At 40.4% G+C, this 17,529-nt stretch overlaps 1 protein-coding gene across 2 annotated transcripts in view; it reads left to right on the plus strand.

The window, feature by feature from the left end:
* The window catches only part of TMEM117 (transmembrane protein 117), a 330,502-nt gene that overhangs the window by 293,309 nt on the left and 19,664 nt on the right, over window positions 1-17,529 (plus strand). For both annotated transcript variants that reach the window (XM_089674007.1, XM_089674008.1), the window contains exon 6: window positions 16,722-16,881. In XM_089674007.1, coding sequence (XP_089530133.1) covers window positions 16,722-16,881 — 160 coding nt within the window. The remainder of the gene's footprint in view (window positions 1-16,721; window positions 16,882-17,529) is intronic.

The following is a 17,529-nucleotide window of genomic DNA, read 5'->3' on the forward strand; positions in this document are numbered from 1 at the left end:
CAGTCTGCAGTCGATGATGAGTAGCTTTCTTCACCAGCGCAGTGAGGAAACTACTAACCAGCCGCAGCAGCAGCAGCATCAGGTGGACCTGGAGCAGGACCTCAAACAACAGGCTTAGGCCTACTTGGACAGCACCCTGCCAACCGAGGTAGACAATCCCCTTGACTACTGGGCAACGAAACTTGACCTTTGGCCCCAACTAGCTGAATTTGCCCTTGAAAGGCTGTCATGCCCGGCCAGTAGCGTGGCATCGGAGCGCGTGTTTAGTGCGGCAGGAGGTATTGTAACTCCGCGGAGGACACAACTGTCCACCCAAAGTGTGGAGAGACTCATGTTTGTGAAAATGAATCAGGCGTGGATTAGTCTGGATTTCAAACCACCAGTTCCTGACACAACTGATTAAATCCGCCATGAATCATGCCCCAAACATGTGCCACTTTCAGGTCTCCTCACACTGCTGGTGTGTTCCATTTTTTGTCATAGGGTGCTGGCAGATTACGGGCCTCCCATAGCTGCTGCCAGGCCCCTAATCTGCCATGGGCCCCTGTACCGCCTCCTCATGCTGCTGCCAGGTCCAGAGTCTCTCATGGGTCCCTGTACGGCCTCCCATTGCTGCTGTCTCCATCGCCACACTCTGCCATGTGCCACTTTCAGGTCTCCTCACACACTGCTGGTGTGTTCAATTTTTTGACATAGGGTGCTGGCAGATTACGGGCCTCCCATAGCTGCTGCCAGGCCCCTAATCTGCCATGGGCCCCTGTACCGCCTCCTCATGCTGCTGCCAGGTCCACAGTGTCTCATGCCATGTGCCACTTTCAGGTCTCCTCACACTGCTGGTGTGTTCCATTTTTTGTCATAGGGTGCTGGCAGATTACGGGCCTCCTATAGCTGCTGCCAGGCCCCTAATCTGCCATGGGCCCCTATACCGCCTCCTCATGCTGCTGCCAGGTCCAGAGTCTCTCATGGGTCCCTGTACGGCCTCCCATTGCTGCTGTCTCCATCGCCACACTCTGCCATGTGCCACTTTCAGGTCTCCTCACACTGCTGGTGTGTTCCATTTTTTGTCATATGGTGCTGGCAGATTACGGGCCTCCCATGGCTGCTGCCAGGCCCCTAATCTGCCATGGGCCCCTGTACCGCCTTCTCATGCTGCTGCCAGGTCCACAGTGTCTCATGCCATGTGCCACTTTCAGGTCTCCTCACACTGCTGGTGTGTTACATTTTTTGTCATAGGGTGCTGGCAGATTACGGGCCTCCCATAGCTGCTGCCAGGCCCCTAATCTGCCATGGGCCCCTATACTGCCTCCTCATGCTGCTGCCAGGTCCAGAGTCTCTCATGGGTCCCTGTACGGCCTCCCATTGCTGCTGTCTCCATCGCCACACTCTGCCATGTGCCACTTTCAGGTCTCCTCACACTGCTGGTGTGTTCCATTTTTTGTCATAGGGTGCTGGCAGATTACGGGCCTCCCATAGCTGCTGCCAGGCCCCTAATCTGCCATGGGCCCCCGTACCGACTCCTCATGCTGCTGCCAGGCCCGTAATCTGTCATGGGCCCCTTTTGTCGCTTGTTGGCATATTCCGCTCGTTCAGATGCTCCTTCTCCTGCTACTCCTCTTCACGGATTCCGTCAGCAGTCTTTCTTGGAATCCGTTTCCAAGAGACAACAGTTTGCGAGCACGCACCCGACGGTGCAGAAGCTGAACGTCCTCCTGTCCAAGTTGCTGCTGCCAGGCTCGTAATCTGTCATGCGCCCCTGTACCGCCTCCTCATGCTGCTGCCAGGTCCAGAGTGTGTCATTGGCCTCCGTACCGACTCCTCATGCTGCTGCCAGGCCCGTAATCTGTCATGGGCCCCTGTACTGCCTCCTCATGCTGCTGCCAGGTCCAAAGTGTGTCATGGGTCCCTGTACGGCCTCCCATTGCTGCTGTCTCCATCGCCACACTCTGCCATGTGCCACTTTCAGGTCTCCTCACACTGCTGGTGGTTTCCATTTTTGTCATAGGGTGCTGTATGGCCTCCCATTGCTGCTGCCTCCACCGCCACACTGTGGCTCCACACTCTGGTTTTGGCCCGTGACTGCCCAAATGAGTGAAGTGTGCGGTGATTCTAAGATCGACGGCACTCATCTGCATGTCATACTGACTGTCAGTATTATTTCTCTTCCCCAGCAGACTCCAAGGACATTTAAATTAAAGGTACAGTGTTCTGCACTAATATAAAGGCTCTCTGAAGCCTAGAAACACCCTTTTATAAGTTAAATTCGCAGCGAATATATTCGACTCGAATCGAAATTTTTCCACGAATTCGCCGAATCAGTCAAATCGAATTTTTGAATACTTCGCTCATCTCTAGTTGTAACATAACAGAATGTGGCAAAAGTAAAGCGCTGTGAATACTTTCTGGATGCACTGTATAAATGTTTACTCTTGAAAAAAATGCCAAAATGGAGTGCACAACTTCCAAACAACAACCCCACATTACTCAAACCCTCCCCTATTCCTGTATCCCACATTATTCCCAAAATATATAAAATACAATCTTTAGGTTTGTGCTTGGTAGAAACTGGGTAGCATCAGAACAGTACACATGCACTTGAATAGGAAGCAAATAGCAATAGACAAGAAAAGATTTATCTTGTAATAAAAAAAAGTATTACCTGAGAGACAATAGCCACAAACATTGTTCAGTAATTATAAAATTTATAAGCATCTGGACTACAGTATAAGAAGGAGGAAAGAGGTTTTATCTTGAAATAAAAATTAGAGTTGGTTATTTGAGAGTCACATTTTTTTCCAGTGGTTGATAGTATGTAAGCAGTGTGGTTAGATCTCTATATAAGAGGGAGAAACAAGGCAGGTTTTATATTGCTTTAAGAATTAGAGTGTATTGTCTGAAAGACAATAGTCACAATTATTGTTCAGTGGCTGGACAGTGTATAATCACTTTGGTTAGGTCTCAATATAAGAGATAGCCAAGACAGGTTTTATCTTGAAATAAACATTAGAGTGCATTATCTGACAGACAATATCCACAAATATTTGTGAGTGCTGAACAACTGGAATAGGCTGCAAACTTCAAGGTGTAACTTCAGGATTTACCCTGCATCAAATATTAGAAATATGGCAGCTGAGGCCCAGCTGCGGACACATTGTATGGCACATTTACAATGTTGGAAAATCAGATTATCCTAGGAGAGATGACAGAAACTAATTTTGGTGGCAGGTATCATTTTATTATTACAGTTAAAAGTTTAGTCTTTCACATCTGCAGCAGGAGTTTTGAAGTAATTAGTAATCAAAAAAAGGGTAAGTAAGCCAGTCTATACAGTCAGGGGACAGACAAATTCACCTCTACATAAAAAATATAAGGTCCTCTCAGACAGCACACTGACTGCAGGGCAGGCCGGAAGCTCATACATACTGTGTAAACGCCAGCTAGTAGTGCTATCTGGACAACCAAAAACCCATGTGGTCCTCCCTCATCACTCTCAATGCCCTGTCTATCAGGCCATGGAATGTGTGCAACTATAAAACAAACAAAGGGCGCACCAGTTTAGTGCATTATCCTTCGATATCTTTTATTTATAAAATCTAGTATGGGTAATAATCTCACAAACCAACTTGAGCTTATCTGAAAACATCCAGCTTCAAACCTTTGATGCATCACATCACACGGAGGAACAATGTAGGTCCGTAAGGCTGATGCGCTTCAAGGGAGTCACCCTCTTCCTCAGATCCATGAGACCTATGCTTTAACATGACATTAGAATACCTAAATACTTCATCAAGGCAGTGATAGTGTTTCTGGATGCTGGGTATTGGCGGTCTTTGACAACTGTCAAATCTGAGTTCTCTTCTATGCTGTCCAGGGAGCAGGATACAGCCTGATGGTACCTCTATCCTGGTGGACTCACTCTCTGTCCTGAATGACAAGAAATATGCATATAGGCATACTATTTTGTTTTATCTAATCAAATTATACTAAATTGCTAATTAGGATCCTGCGCTGCTGTCCTTTGTCTCTTGTTCTCTCTTGTGCTGTCTGACCGCTGCTTTGTCTTGTAGAACCTGCTTGCCCCATACTGCCTCCACATGCAGAACCTGTGCCTCCAACTACCGGCCTCCCTGACATTTTTAATAAATGGGGATTGCTTAAATTTAATGGCAGCTATTGCAATATGGGGAATAAATATGCAGTGCTTTGGTGCACACTCACACTACTTTGCTACACAAGTATGTGATGGCCTACTGCAAGCAAAGGACAGGTTTGATTATGTCAGCATTGAGTGTATGCTGTGGATCCCTTAAAAAAAAAAAGAGCCTACAACAATAAAATAAATGATACCCATCCCTCCCCATAACAACAACACTAAAACACTAAACCCAAACGTGAAATAAACAAAACCCCAATAAATAATAACAGAAACTCCACAAGAATATGTATCATTCCACACTGCACTCTATAGTAAATTAGTGCAATATAGCACCGTATAACACTCTGAAGCAATTTGCTCTCATTAAACAGACTATCAGCTCTCCATATACTATGCTAATATAAACTGACAAATCAATACAAATGTAAGTGCAGCGCTAAAAATAAGAGTCAGATGCAATCATAAAGTACTTACATGAATATAGTGATCATACGATATCAGAGTGAAATAAACCTAATAAAACATATCAAATCATATAAAATCTGTATCACTACAAATCTCAGCAATAATTAAATGGTGAATATGAATAGTCCGTAGCACTACAGGTCACAGAAATGCCAGGTGATGTGCCAGTGCTCTTCAGCAATAAATTAATGGTGAATATGAATTGTCCGTGGCACTACAGGTCACAGAAATACCAGGTGATGTGTGCTCTTCAGCTAATGAAGAAATTAGAAGAATCTACAAGGTGCAGCAATACCAGATGGGATACTCAAAAGTGCTCATGATCCAATACGGAAATCCACCACCTTATATGGATGTGCACTCACCAGAAAGCTACTGGTATAATAGCATTTGTGCTGATCCTTATGGGGGGGGTCTCAAAAAGCCATGAGCAGGGACCAGACTTCTCCAGAATAAGGGCTATGCAAAAATAGCAAAAGGATCCTCCTAGAGGGAGAAGCTCACCACAGGAACCAAAGGTATGGCAATATAGTGCAGTATTTATTGTAGAATTTTAAAAAGCAATCCACGTGGATAGATTAAAGAGTTAAGTGCATGAAAGCATACCAAAATGGCCGCTGCTCTGAGCTCTGGCTGCAGCGGCCTGACGTCAGCACGTAAGGCTCATCCCAACGCGTTTCGTGCGCATGCACGTCTATAGGGGCACGCCTATGATCACTGTATTCACTTAAGCACTTTATGATTGCATCTGACACTTATTTTTAGCACTGCACTTACATTTGTATTTATATATTGTGGGTTTGTTACCTTGCCTATATTGTGCTAGCAGCTATTCTATTCTTTGCGCTCGCCTTACATCTTTTGTTATAAACTGACAAATTGCTGCTGGGAACCCAGACTTTTATAGTGAGGGGGCTGACATTGTAATCCTGCTGACCATAGATCAAAGGTCAGGCAGCACACTATCCTTACAAAGAATTCAGTTTGGCAGATATCAAGGTTTGTGAATTTCGAACTCACTGGATTCACTCTGGACTCATGGGGCTCTGTTGAAAAAAAAACCTTTGATCTGGGTAGTAAATATTAACACAACAGTTTTTGACTGAGCTCCCCCTTTTAACATTGTTTTACTACCTGTTGATCTTATCAGTATATTATTTTTTTTACTTTCTGGAACAGGCCAAGCTGTCCAGAAAAAGTGACATTTACAAGGTTGGGACCAACCATATAACTCTAACAGGTGGTACATTTGTTAGTTTATATTCAGATAGTTAAAATAAAGACTGACAGGTGGGGTGGTACATTTGTTTATTTGTATTCAGATAGTTAAAAATAAATATATACATAAATAAAAGCTGGAACCAAGTGAAACCTGAAATTTTAAATTTTCATATTTGATGATAAATTACTCTACAGTACCTGCAGCAGCAGAGGTCATTGATGGCTTGATTTAAAGCCCTTTCTCAGTTTGTTAAAATTATTTAAATGGTTTTTAATGTCCACAATCTGGACTCAGTTGCACTTTACTGCTTGTCTAGTAAGATATGTTTATAAACATCTTGGTATTCAAGGGTTAAAAACAGCAGCTATAAGCTTGGTATTTGTTTTTCAGGTACAACCCTGAATGCAAACATGCATGTAGGGCTTGCACGTGTATGTGTGTGACAATTGTTCCTGGTGGAAAAGTCTGTAAGCTTACTGGGTGGCCAAATCAAGATTATAGTTGAGATATGGGTGCAGCCCCTGTAGGTTTTTAGTACTGCTTCTCACAATGTAAAGCTGGGTGCACACTGTGAGTTTTTTTTTTATTCATGCAGTGGGTTGAATGAAAAAAAGCTCACACATTCCTGCATCCACACAAGCGATGTGGATGCAGAAGTTTTTCCCTCTGCGCTATTGTATTCTGACAGCAACACTCCTCCCCTGTCAGAATACACTGATCAGCTGCTGCAGCCATTGGCTGCAGCAGCTGATCAAATGCTGGTTTTCCAGCAGGACTATTTAACAGAAGCCCGTCTAACAATCAGCTTCTGTTGAACAGAGAGGGCTATACACAGCTGAATCAGCTGAATTGTGATCCATGTGTACCTAGCTTAAAGTGGTTCTAAAGGCAGATGGTTCTATATGCAAATCCCCCCCCCCATACTCACCTGAGCCTGATGTCGATCCAGCTATGTGTACACGAGCAGAGGCTCTCTCTGCTCTCTCTTTCCTCATTGGCTCAAGGACAGCAGCGGGAGCTGTTGGCTCCTGCTGCTATCAATCATTGCCAGTGAGCAGAGAGTGGGGTGTGGGACCAAGCCACACTCTGTGTGTCAATGGACACACAGAGCCAGCTCAAGAGCAAGCACACATGGGTGCCCCAAAAGCAGGGGGCTTGCTATGGGTGAACTCAGCAGGGAGGAGGAACCAAGAGCAAGGGTTGCTCTGTGCAAAGCCAGTGTACAGAGCAGGTAAGTATGACGTCTTTTATTTTAAAGAAAAAAAAAATTGCATTAGCATTACTTTGAGGTTTATTTACTAAAACTGGAGAGTGTAAAATCTGGTGCAGCTGGTCATGGTAGCCAACCAGCTGCTAACTTCAGCTTGTTCAACTAAGTTTGACAAACAAACCTGGAAGCTGATTGGTTTCTAGGCAGAGCTGCACCAAATCAACTCTTTTAAGTCTAAGTTAGCCAACTGAATGAAAAAGTGCACTTCGTATGTTGCTGATATATTTACATAATTACATACTTAGTCTATCTGAAAAAAGACAAAAGTCCATCCAGTTCAACCATTAAAAAAAAAATTATAATCCTATACCCACAGTTGATCCAGAGGAAGGCAAAAAAACCCCAGAAAAACATGATTCAATTTGCTCCTGCTGGGAAAAAATTCCTTCCTGATCCCCCGAGAGGCAATCGGATATTCCCTGGATCAACTTTACCTATAAATGTTATATCCAGTTATATTCTGTGTATCCAAGATAGAATCCAGGACTTTTTTAAAGCAATCCACTGAGCTGGCCAGAACCAACTCTTGAAGGATCTATTCCACATTTTCACAGCTCTCACTGTGAAGAAACATTTCCATGTTTGGAGATTAAATTTATATTCTTCCAGACGTAGAGAGTGCCCCCTTGTCCTCTGTGATGACCTCAGGGTGAATAACTCTACACCGAGTTCACTATATGAACCACTGATGTATTTATACATGTTGATCATACCCCCCCTTAATCTCCTCTTCTCAAGAAAGAATAAATTCAGTTCCTCTAATCTTTCCTCATAGCTGAGCTCCTCCATACCTCTTATCAGTTTGGTTGCCCTTCTCTGTACTTTCTCCAGTTCCCCAAATTTGTTTTTGTGAATCAGTGCCCAAAACTGAACTGCATATTCTAGATGAGGTCTTACTAATGATTTGTACAGGGGTAATATGATATCTCTCTCTCTGGAGTCTATACCTCTTAATACAAGAGAGGATTTTGCTTGTTTTAGAAGCCGCAGCTTGGCTTTGCATGCCATTATTAAGCTTGTGATCTACCAGAACTCCCAGATCCTTCTCCACCATTGATTCCCCCAGTTGTACTCCCCCTAGTATTTCTGTCAGCAATCACTCAAAAATAAATTGTGTTTGGTCTTGTAGCTGATGACTGTAGTTGTCAGTCTAAAAATCTCTAAATTGTATATGATATTAAAAAAGTGAAATAACAAGCATCTAAAAAAACATGAAAGTTACGCAAAAAATAGCAATTTAAAAAGACCCACAAAACAGTGTTGGTGCAGAAAGTAAGTTCTGATTTTAAACCACACAATACTCATCATGTACCCAAGACAGTTCAGTATTGCATTCAGTTAAAGTAATGCAGCATTGTCCTAACAGGTCATATTGTATTTAAGATTTAAATTCTGTTTTTCCGATTTGTTGCCTGCTCAAAAATAGTGAAGCTGTTGTGTTTTTAAGCAGAAACTAAAGGTTGACAAGTCCCCTGGTGAATCTTTGTCCCAAAACTGAGGAAATAATAGTAATGAATGACGGGGTTGTCCTTGTCAATCACATGCACTGCCAATGTAATGTGTACACTGGAAAGTTCATAGTTCCCAGGCATGAATGAGTGTCAGAGCTGCAGAATTCTGTACTACTGAACTGCAATGTATTAGGATGTTCGGATAATAGTCGCTTTGACACTAAAGTTGTATTTGCAATATAAAAATGTGCAACCGTCGTTTTGACAGTATAAAGTGTATCAGATTTTACACACCCTAAAAAACTTCTCATTCGTGTACCCAGGGATATTTAAAACTCAGTTTGCTCTTATGACCTATGTCCTCACAGCTGCAAAACAAGTTATAGCAAAGGCCTGGTTATATCTGAAGTTAAGTCCCGAGTCCACCGAAACATGATAAATTGAAAACTAACAAAGCCACACCCAAGTACCATGCCCAAATTCCATTGTGTCTGAGACCTTTTTGGTATTTTTCCCTTGTGATTTTGTTCGCTACCTCCTTGTGCTGTGATGGCTTGCCTCTCTATGCCCAGATATGCCATGACAACCTTGTGATCCCTGACCAACCCCCCCTTTATCCTTTTTTATTTTATTTATTATTTATTTCAGGTACTTATATAGCGCCGTCAATTTACACAGCGCTTCTCATATATATTGTACATTCACATCAGTCCCTAACCCTCAAGGGGCGTTTAATCTAAAGTCCCTAAATTTTCCTCTATCCCTCCTCCCTTCTTTCTCCTTTCTTTTTCTTTTTTTCTCTTCCGACTCCTATCTTTTCACTTTCTTGCACTGATACTTCTAGTGCAACTCAGTTGGGCATCCAGTACTCAAACTGATCATTTTCTCATGAGACCTTCCTGAGGCCAATACTGTTGCTGTATGTATTTCATTGATTATATTATTATGTCATGACAAAAACACTTCGACTGTGTGTCTTTATCTAATGCTTATTCAATTACTTCCAAGGCAAGGCATTGTATGTATATTTTTTCTGTTTCCTCTTGGGATTCAATAAAAATATTGAATTTGAAATAAAATAAGTGCTTGTGTTTGTAAACTAAGTATAATATGGTCATCGATATTTGTGTTTTGTAACCACTTAACAAAGGTAGCACCAAATATAAACTTGTAGGTAGCAACAAGATATAAAAAATAAAACTGTATACCTCTGAAAGATAATTACAAGTCTAATTTTAAAAAAGTAACATTGAAAAATAATCTAGTAACAGTCACATGAGCATACTGGCTGAATATTTTTTTATATTGCAAGCAGTAAGTTAGCTTAGTGTCTCAAACTACTGAGAAATGGTAATATAATCTTTTCAAGTGTAATCTCTCTGGTCTTATCTCATAGAAAGTAAATGCTCCAAAGGTGCTAGGGAAATAGTTTGTTACTGAGCAGTAGTTAAAGATCTCACCAGCCAAAGACATCACTACAATAGCCTGTTTTTGACTATCCTTTCTGTACCCAGCCATAAGTTGCTTTCTGGTTTTACATAAAGTGATTAAACATTATTTTAGCATAACTGCAGCGTTTACTGGATGGTGCTAGTGTGCCACTAATTGGTTTCACATGTCTAAAAATTGGCATGCCAAACCAATCTGTCAGAGATATGTTTAAAATAAAGTCAAAGTGCAAAATAGATAAAATCATAGAAAAAAAAGCTTCAGTATGACCCTTTTGTAAGTAGGTCCATGTGTCTATTTTTATAAACACTGCCCTTTCAAGGCTCTGGAAATAAGGATTGTGCCTCCAAAGCAATATAAAGATCACTCAATGTAAGTAGAAGGTCAAACATGATGTGATTTGGCTCCCTTCCCATTCAAGCAATGACAGGTTGCAGTATGTACATTAGTAATTTTGTTTTAGTTCAAATTATTTTAAAGTGTTCATGCACAATATAGCACAACTATGCCTAACTAGCTAAGCCCATGTGCTATCTACATCATTACACTTTGCTTTGATGTAATGGATTACGCTGAAGTGAATAACGTGCCATTTTAATCAGTTAAGTACCTTGGTGACATTCAGAGACGATCAAGAGCACTTTGAAGGCCCTTACGGTTTTCTGAGAATACTGTGTTTGGAAAGGCTAATGCTGTGACTGCTGGCCGGACAGTGTATTATTGTATTATATATATGTATATATATATATATATATATATATATATATATATCTTCTTGCGGACAATATATATAGGTTTCTACAGTAATTTACATTTTAAATTATGGATGTATACTTAGTAACTTGTTTTAGAAAAGTCATAAATAAATGTTTCATTTATTAAGCACGAATACATAACACCTTCATGACATCTGGCTACTTGCATGATGCATCTTGGATGAAGAAGTAACTTCCATTTTGCTTCATTCATTAAATAGCTTCTAGTTGCCGATATAACCTATGTCAGGGGTGTCCAACCTGCAGCTTTGAATGTGGCCCAACACAAAATCATAAACTTACCTAAAAATGTTGAATTTTTTTGTAAAAATACATTTTCACTTAGCAACAGTGTCTCTTTACTGGACTTTTATAAGTTTTATCTTCCCAAAGAAAAACCTTCCACTTTTTGCAATCATGCCTCATTCATGTCATCAGTTTTCGTCAGCACCTATATTTGTGAGCAGCTATTTCCGAGGATGAAGTGCACGAAGGGCAAAATTAGAACCAAAATATCTATGAGCACCTTACATTTCATTGATAATTGCTAGTACATCCATCGAACCAGATATTGATGTGTTAGTTGATCAAAAACATTATCAAATATCGCACTAGTTTTATGCTGCCCTCTTTTACTTTTATAACAAAAGGAAAAAAATTAAGTTTTATGGTAGGTACACTATCTATATCAGTGATCTTTAACTTGTGATCTGCCCGGCTTTTTCTGATTATCGGCTATCCTTATTGTTAGTGTATTTTATGTGTGGCCCAAGACAATTCCTCTTCTTCCAGTGTGGCCCAGGAAAGGCAAAAGGTTGGACACCCCTGATCTATATACAGGTAAACCATAATAATATATTTGCAGTATGCCAGAATGTCTTTTCATGATGTCAGCTTGCTCATGGTGTGTCCATCTCACTATGGCTTCTGCTACAGCCATTCAAATTACATGCTTACTGTTAAGGGACATTATTTAAATTTTGCATTGAAGGCAAATATTTAGTTATAATTGTAGGTCGAATTTTCAGCAGCCTTGGCTTAAAGTATAAATATAGGCAACACTTTTTTTTTTCATTTTGGATAGAGTAAAGGAGGGTAATAACCCCTGTGATTTTTTTGCCATCTGTGTCACATTTGGGAGAAGTCCCTTCAATTTCTGTCACATACCAAAATACAGAAAGTGAGAGGAAATCCCTGCAAATTAATGGAATCCCTTGGGGCCCCCGGATCACCAGAATTAGTGTCTCCATTGGAAGATTTCCCGTCTATTACTTTTGTGTGGACAACCCAAAATTTTGGATTTTCTTTTACTTTCACTTTCAATGACAATGGTAAACGGGACAACCAGAGTGGATGGATACAGCAAACAGTGTCTCTTTACTGGACTTTTATAAGTTTTATCTTCCCAAAGAAAAATCTCCCAGGAATGTTTTTAAATAATTGCACTTTAGCACAACTTCATTACTTTACTATATTCAGACCAATCATACCCATTTTTGAAAAAATATAACCAATTACCTTCTTCCATTTTCTTAACCTCATCCCCACCGCCCTATAGCAGAAATACTGCTGCAGGGCGGCACTGGTGCGCAAAATCATATATATATATATACATATATATACGTAAATTTGCATGTCTGGGTAGGGGTCACACGCGTGCCCTACCTATGCTGCCATTCGCAGCCCCAGCTGTCAATCACCGGGTCCTGGATAGTAATTACTCGCCGGCGCCCGGTGATTTCCGATGATCACCGAGGAGGACTGTTTTGTTTACTAACAGTTCCCCTCCCAGTCTGCTCAGGCACACTGCTCTGGATGGCTGTGCACAGCACAGCCATCCAGAGCAGTGTGATTACAGTGAAACACACACACACACACACACACACACACACTGCCCCATAGCAAAACACTCCCTGCACACAGTTAACCCTTTGGACGCCCCTCATGTTAACCCCTTCCTGCCCAGTGCAACTAGTACAGTGTCAGTACTTTTTTTAGCACTGATCACTGTATTGGTGTCAATGGAGATGTCAGCGATACCAAGTCAGTTCCCCCCAGTTTCAGAATACCCGCTGCAATTCCACAGTCCGGCTATAAGTCGCTGATCGCCGCCATTACTAGTAAAAATAAAAAATTACAAAAAATCCTAGTATATATACCACCATTTGTAAATGCTATAACTTTCATGTAAACCAATTAATTTATACATATTGGGGTTTTTTTTTTTTAGCAAAGACATGTAGCAGAATACATTTTGGAGTTAATTTATGACGAAATTTGATTTTTTATTTTTTTTTACTGGACATGTTTAATAGCAAAAAGTCAAAAATATTGTTTTTTTCTCAAAACTGTCCGGTTTATTTTTTTATAGCACAAAAATAAAAAATGCACAGGTGATCAAATACCATTGAAAGAAAGCTCAATTTTGTGGGAAAAAAAGGTCATAAATTTCATTTGGTGCAGCTTTGCATTACCACGCAATTGTCAGTTAAAGTAATGCAGAACCGTAACGCAAAAAATGGCCTGGTCAGGAAGGGGGGTAAATCCTCAGGAGGGCAAGTGGTTAAGATTGTACTTGATCTTCCAATTCTGTCAGTTCAATTTTCCAATCCAGTGGCTAATTGAGAGGTCTGCAATATATTTATCACAGAGATGCACTTGCTCTATAGTGGCAATATGTAACAAATCTGAGCATTCCACAGTGACCATATAAAAAATACGATAGCAGATGTCCCCTTTAGTAAACTCTACATGTCAAAATGATCATTAGATAGAAAGATATGGGTGTGCTTGACCCAAACTGCCCTATTTGTTTTTTTATTGTAAACAGCCCTTTTGACCAATAGGAAGGCTCAGACTTGAGCAGAAGCTAGACAAAGCTGGATTTTTAAATGGAAATTTAAGATTTGCATTTAACTTAGGCTGCCTATATTTCTTAGATAAATACTGATCATTTTGATGTGCGGAATGTTTGCATTTAGAGAGCACCAAAAAAGAAAAATATTTCACACTGCATCTTCAAAGTCTATAAAGAAAAAAATGATCTATCTTTAGGTTCAAATCAAAGAGAAAATAGATTGATGAATCTTGCTATATTTTTGGCAGAGTGTTTTGGAACATTTGCAGACCAGTAAAACAATGCATAAAAATGTAATAATTTGACTGAATCAGCTTATTCATATACCTCTTGTAACTGCATGTGAAGTCAAGGACATATAAAATATGTTCTGTCAGCCAAAGCAATGAGGACTTACACTTAAATATACCTTGCCAAGTCAGAGTTTGGGGAGTGAATGATGAAAAAGCAATGAATTCTCTACACAGAATTATTTTTGTAGCAATTTTGTCTGCACAGCCTGATAGTGAAAGTTAGGTGAAGTAAAACTGCAACATCAATATAAAAAGTTATTTTATAACAGAAGCCGATATTACTATAGTATAGACCAATTTTATGTAAGATGTTTATTAAAATGGAGTTTAAACCAGATACATAAATATGCCTGGATTTGATCTCATTTTCCAGTATTTACTTAGTATTTTACAATTTTTTTGCTAAAGTTATATATATAAATCATCAATTTACCAATTAAAAAAGGCAATGCATTTGACATTTACTGGGTACTGGATTTATCATTGAAAGGTACGAAATCTGAATGCTATATGAATGGTGGCAAAAGAAATTTGATCCATTGAGCATATGGGAAAAATGTAACAAAGAGGGTCCTTTGATTGTCCAGTAGCAATGAAGCAATGAAAGCAATAAAGTGTCAAAAGCTAGCCCACCCCCGCCGCCATACAGAAAAGGAACCATGAGGAGCTGTCATCAAGAGAGCTTGACTATGCCCGTCCTTTCCTGCCAGACCATTCATAGAAGCCATACTGCAGTTTCTATGAATAACACATGATCTGTGAATGAAGGGGGTGGAGCTTTCAATCATCCACCCATCCCCCATCCCATTCAGTGATCCTTTAATTTTATCTAAACTTAGGCTTTAACATTTGTTGTTCTGACTTTCCCTGCTGTGCATTATCTACAGCAGGGCTTAAAATTTCGAGTCCAGACCTACTAGCCAGGCACAAACCTTACTCTCCACCAGTTGCCCCACCCAACCTTGCCCAGGTCCGCCTGCAACCCCACCCCTGACCCGTCCCCCAACCTCGCCCCCAGCCCTGCCCCCAACCACATCCCCTTAAAGCTTATGATATTACATTGTTCTTTAGAATAAAGAGTCCAAAATATAAAAAACTGCAATTATAGTAAACATTTTACCAAAGATGTGCTATTAGAGCAGCAATGGTTTTTGTTGTGTAGCAGGACCAAGACTTTTTGTAATACTTTTTGTAATAATTTTGATGCAAAATACCACTTCAATGGCTGTCTGTGGATTGCAATCTATTCCATAAAGAAAAAAACACACCAAAAAATGATTTTTTTTGGATGATAAAAAGCAGTAGGAAGCCAGTTTCACCTCAAGATTTGCTATGGTTTTCATTGTACAGCAGGAACAAGACTTGTGTAATACCCTTTTTCTGATGCAAAATACCACTTCAATGGCCTCTCCTCGTTTCCCCAGAGGCAGGGGAGAGCAGACCTCTCTTCGAGTCCCCCACAGCGGTGGAAAGGTGTCTCCTCTCAGCGGAGGAGAGCAGACCTCTCCTGCACCTGTCCCCTCAGCAGCGCTGCCAGTGTAATGGCTGTGCTGAAGAAGCCGGAAACCGGAAGTTGGAAACCGGAACTTGGACTCACAATGAGGCTTGAAGCGCAGGTGCAGCTGCTCCATCCATCATCTGTGCTTGCTGCTCGCCGCCGCCGCTCGCCACACAGGAATTTCTCCTCGCATTTGGTGAGCGGGCGAGTGCCTTTTTCGAGCCCTGATCTACAGCATGTTTTTTTTCATTTAGTGATTTCTTCACACAGTGTTAGAAGCAGTGGCCCCACTTGGGCTGTGGTACCAGTAAATCCTCTCAACAAGGATCTGGAGACCTTTGCTTTCCATCTTCCACCATATTCTCATTTATTAATGTATATTTTATACTTTAAAGTTAAAAAATGTTAAAGTATTGGTACAGTAACTCAGTAATTAATTTTAAAAATGCCAGATTCTTCAATTTGCTAAATTATTTACTCAACATAATGAAAAAAAAACTGTGAGGAAAAAAATGCAGTTTCTGGTGGGTGTATGAGAATAAGTGTTAAGCAAATATGATATCCGAAGGTGGGAAAAAACTGATGTATGCATATCATACTTAGAATGATGACAACAGTTATTGTAAAAGACACCAAGGGTACTCCGTAGAACACTTAGGCACATTCTGTGGGTGCCAAAATCTAGTAATGTCTTAACGGTCTCTCCCTAACCTTAACAAAGATCCATAAAGATGGAGCTGAAATGTTGGAAAAGAAATCCTTAATTAAATAAGCGGGCATTCCTATCAGGATGTGTTTTATTTCCTTTGAGAGATCTGGAGATAATTGTGAAAATGCATGTCTGACTATTTTAAGTCCATCCCATTTGATGAGTGAGCCTTTTCTGAAGGTGGTGGTGGATAACACAGTTGGAGCACATTTGAGGTGGATTTCAAGGCACATGTGTCGCTGTGTATTATTTACCTGCTTAAAGTTGGTGGATTCATTTCCAAAGACATTTTTTGTGTGGTGAATAAAAAACTGGTGCACAGTAAAACTATGGACATTAGAACATTTTATATTATTTGTGTTTTAGTGCTGGTTGTGTATGTGAATATAATAAGCTGAAAAGTTAATTAGGCTTCAAATGATAAATGATAGCAAAGTGCAGAAAATAGGAATTCGTTTGATTGTGTTTGTATTTTTTACTGCATACTGTACTTGCTGAATATTTTTTCTTAAATACTACTGTACTTTGTATATTTCTTTGCATTTTGTACTTTTGTCACTAAATTCACCCTTGAGAAAGGTAATCTATATTTCTTATAGGACAGTGTTATTCAGCCTGACCTCTGTGGTTCTTCTTGTCATCACTACTGACTGGATAAGCTGGGACAAGCTGAATCGTGGATTTCTACCCAGTGATGAAGTCTCGAGAGCTTTTTTGGCATCTTTCATCTTGGTTTTTGACCTTCTCATTGTTATGCAGGTATGTTGGTAAAAATGTTTTATTTTGTCTGATTTTAAGGTTTATACATACAGGTGAAACTCGAAGAATTAGAAAATCATGCAAAAGTTAATTTATTTCAGTAATGCAACTTAAAAGTTGAAACTAATATATGAGATAGACTCATTACATGCAAAGCAAGATAGTTCAAGCCGTGATTTGTCATAATTGTGATGATTATGGCTTACAACTCATGAATACCCCAAATACACAATCTCAGAAATGTAGAATATTGTGAAAAGGTGCAATAGTGTAGGCTCAGTGTCCCACTCTGATCAGCTAATTAAGCCATAATATCTGCAAAGGGTTCCTGAGCATTTAAATGGTCTCTCAGTCTGGTTCAGTAAGAATCACAATCATGGGAAAGACTGCTGACCTGACAGTTGTGCAGAAATCCATCATTGACACCCTCCATAAGGAGGAAAAGCCTCAAAAGTAATTGGAAAAGAAGATGGATGTTCCCAAAGTGCTGTATCAAAGCACATTAATAGAAAGTTATGTGGAAGGGAAAAGTGTGGAAGAAAAAAAAGGTGCACAAGCAGCAGGGATGACCACAGCCTGGAGAGGATTGTCAAGAAAAGGCCATTCAAAAGTGTTGGGGACTTTCACAAGGAGTGGACTGAGGCTGGA

The sequence above is a fragment of the Staurois parvus genome, unplaced genomic scaffold (assembly GCF_062004578.1).
Source record: "Staurois parvus isolate SC_StPar_1 unplaced genomic scaffold, SC_StPar_1.0 ptg000147l, whole genome shotgun sequence".
Lineage (NCBI taxonomy): Eukaryota > Metazoa > Chordata > Amphibia > Anura > Ranidae > Staurois > Staurois parvus.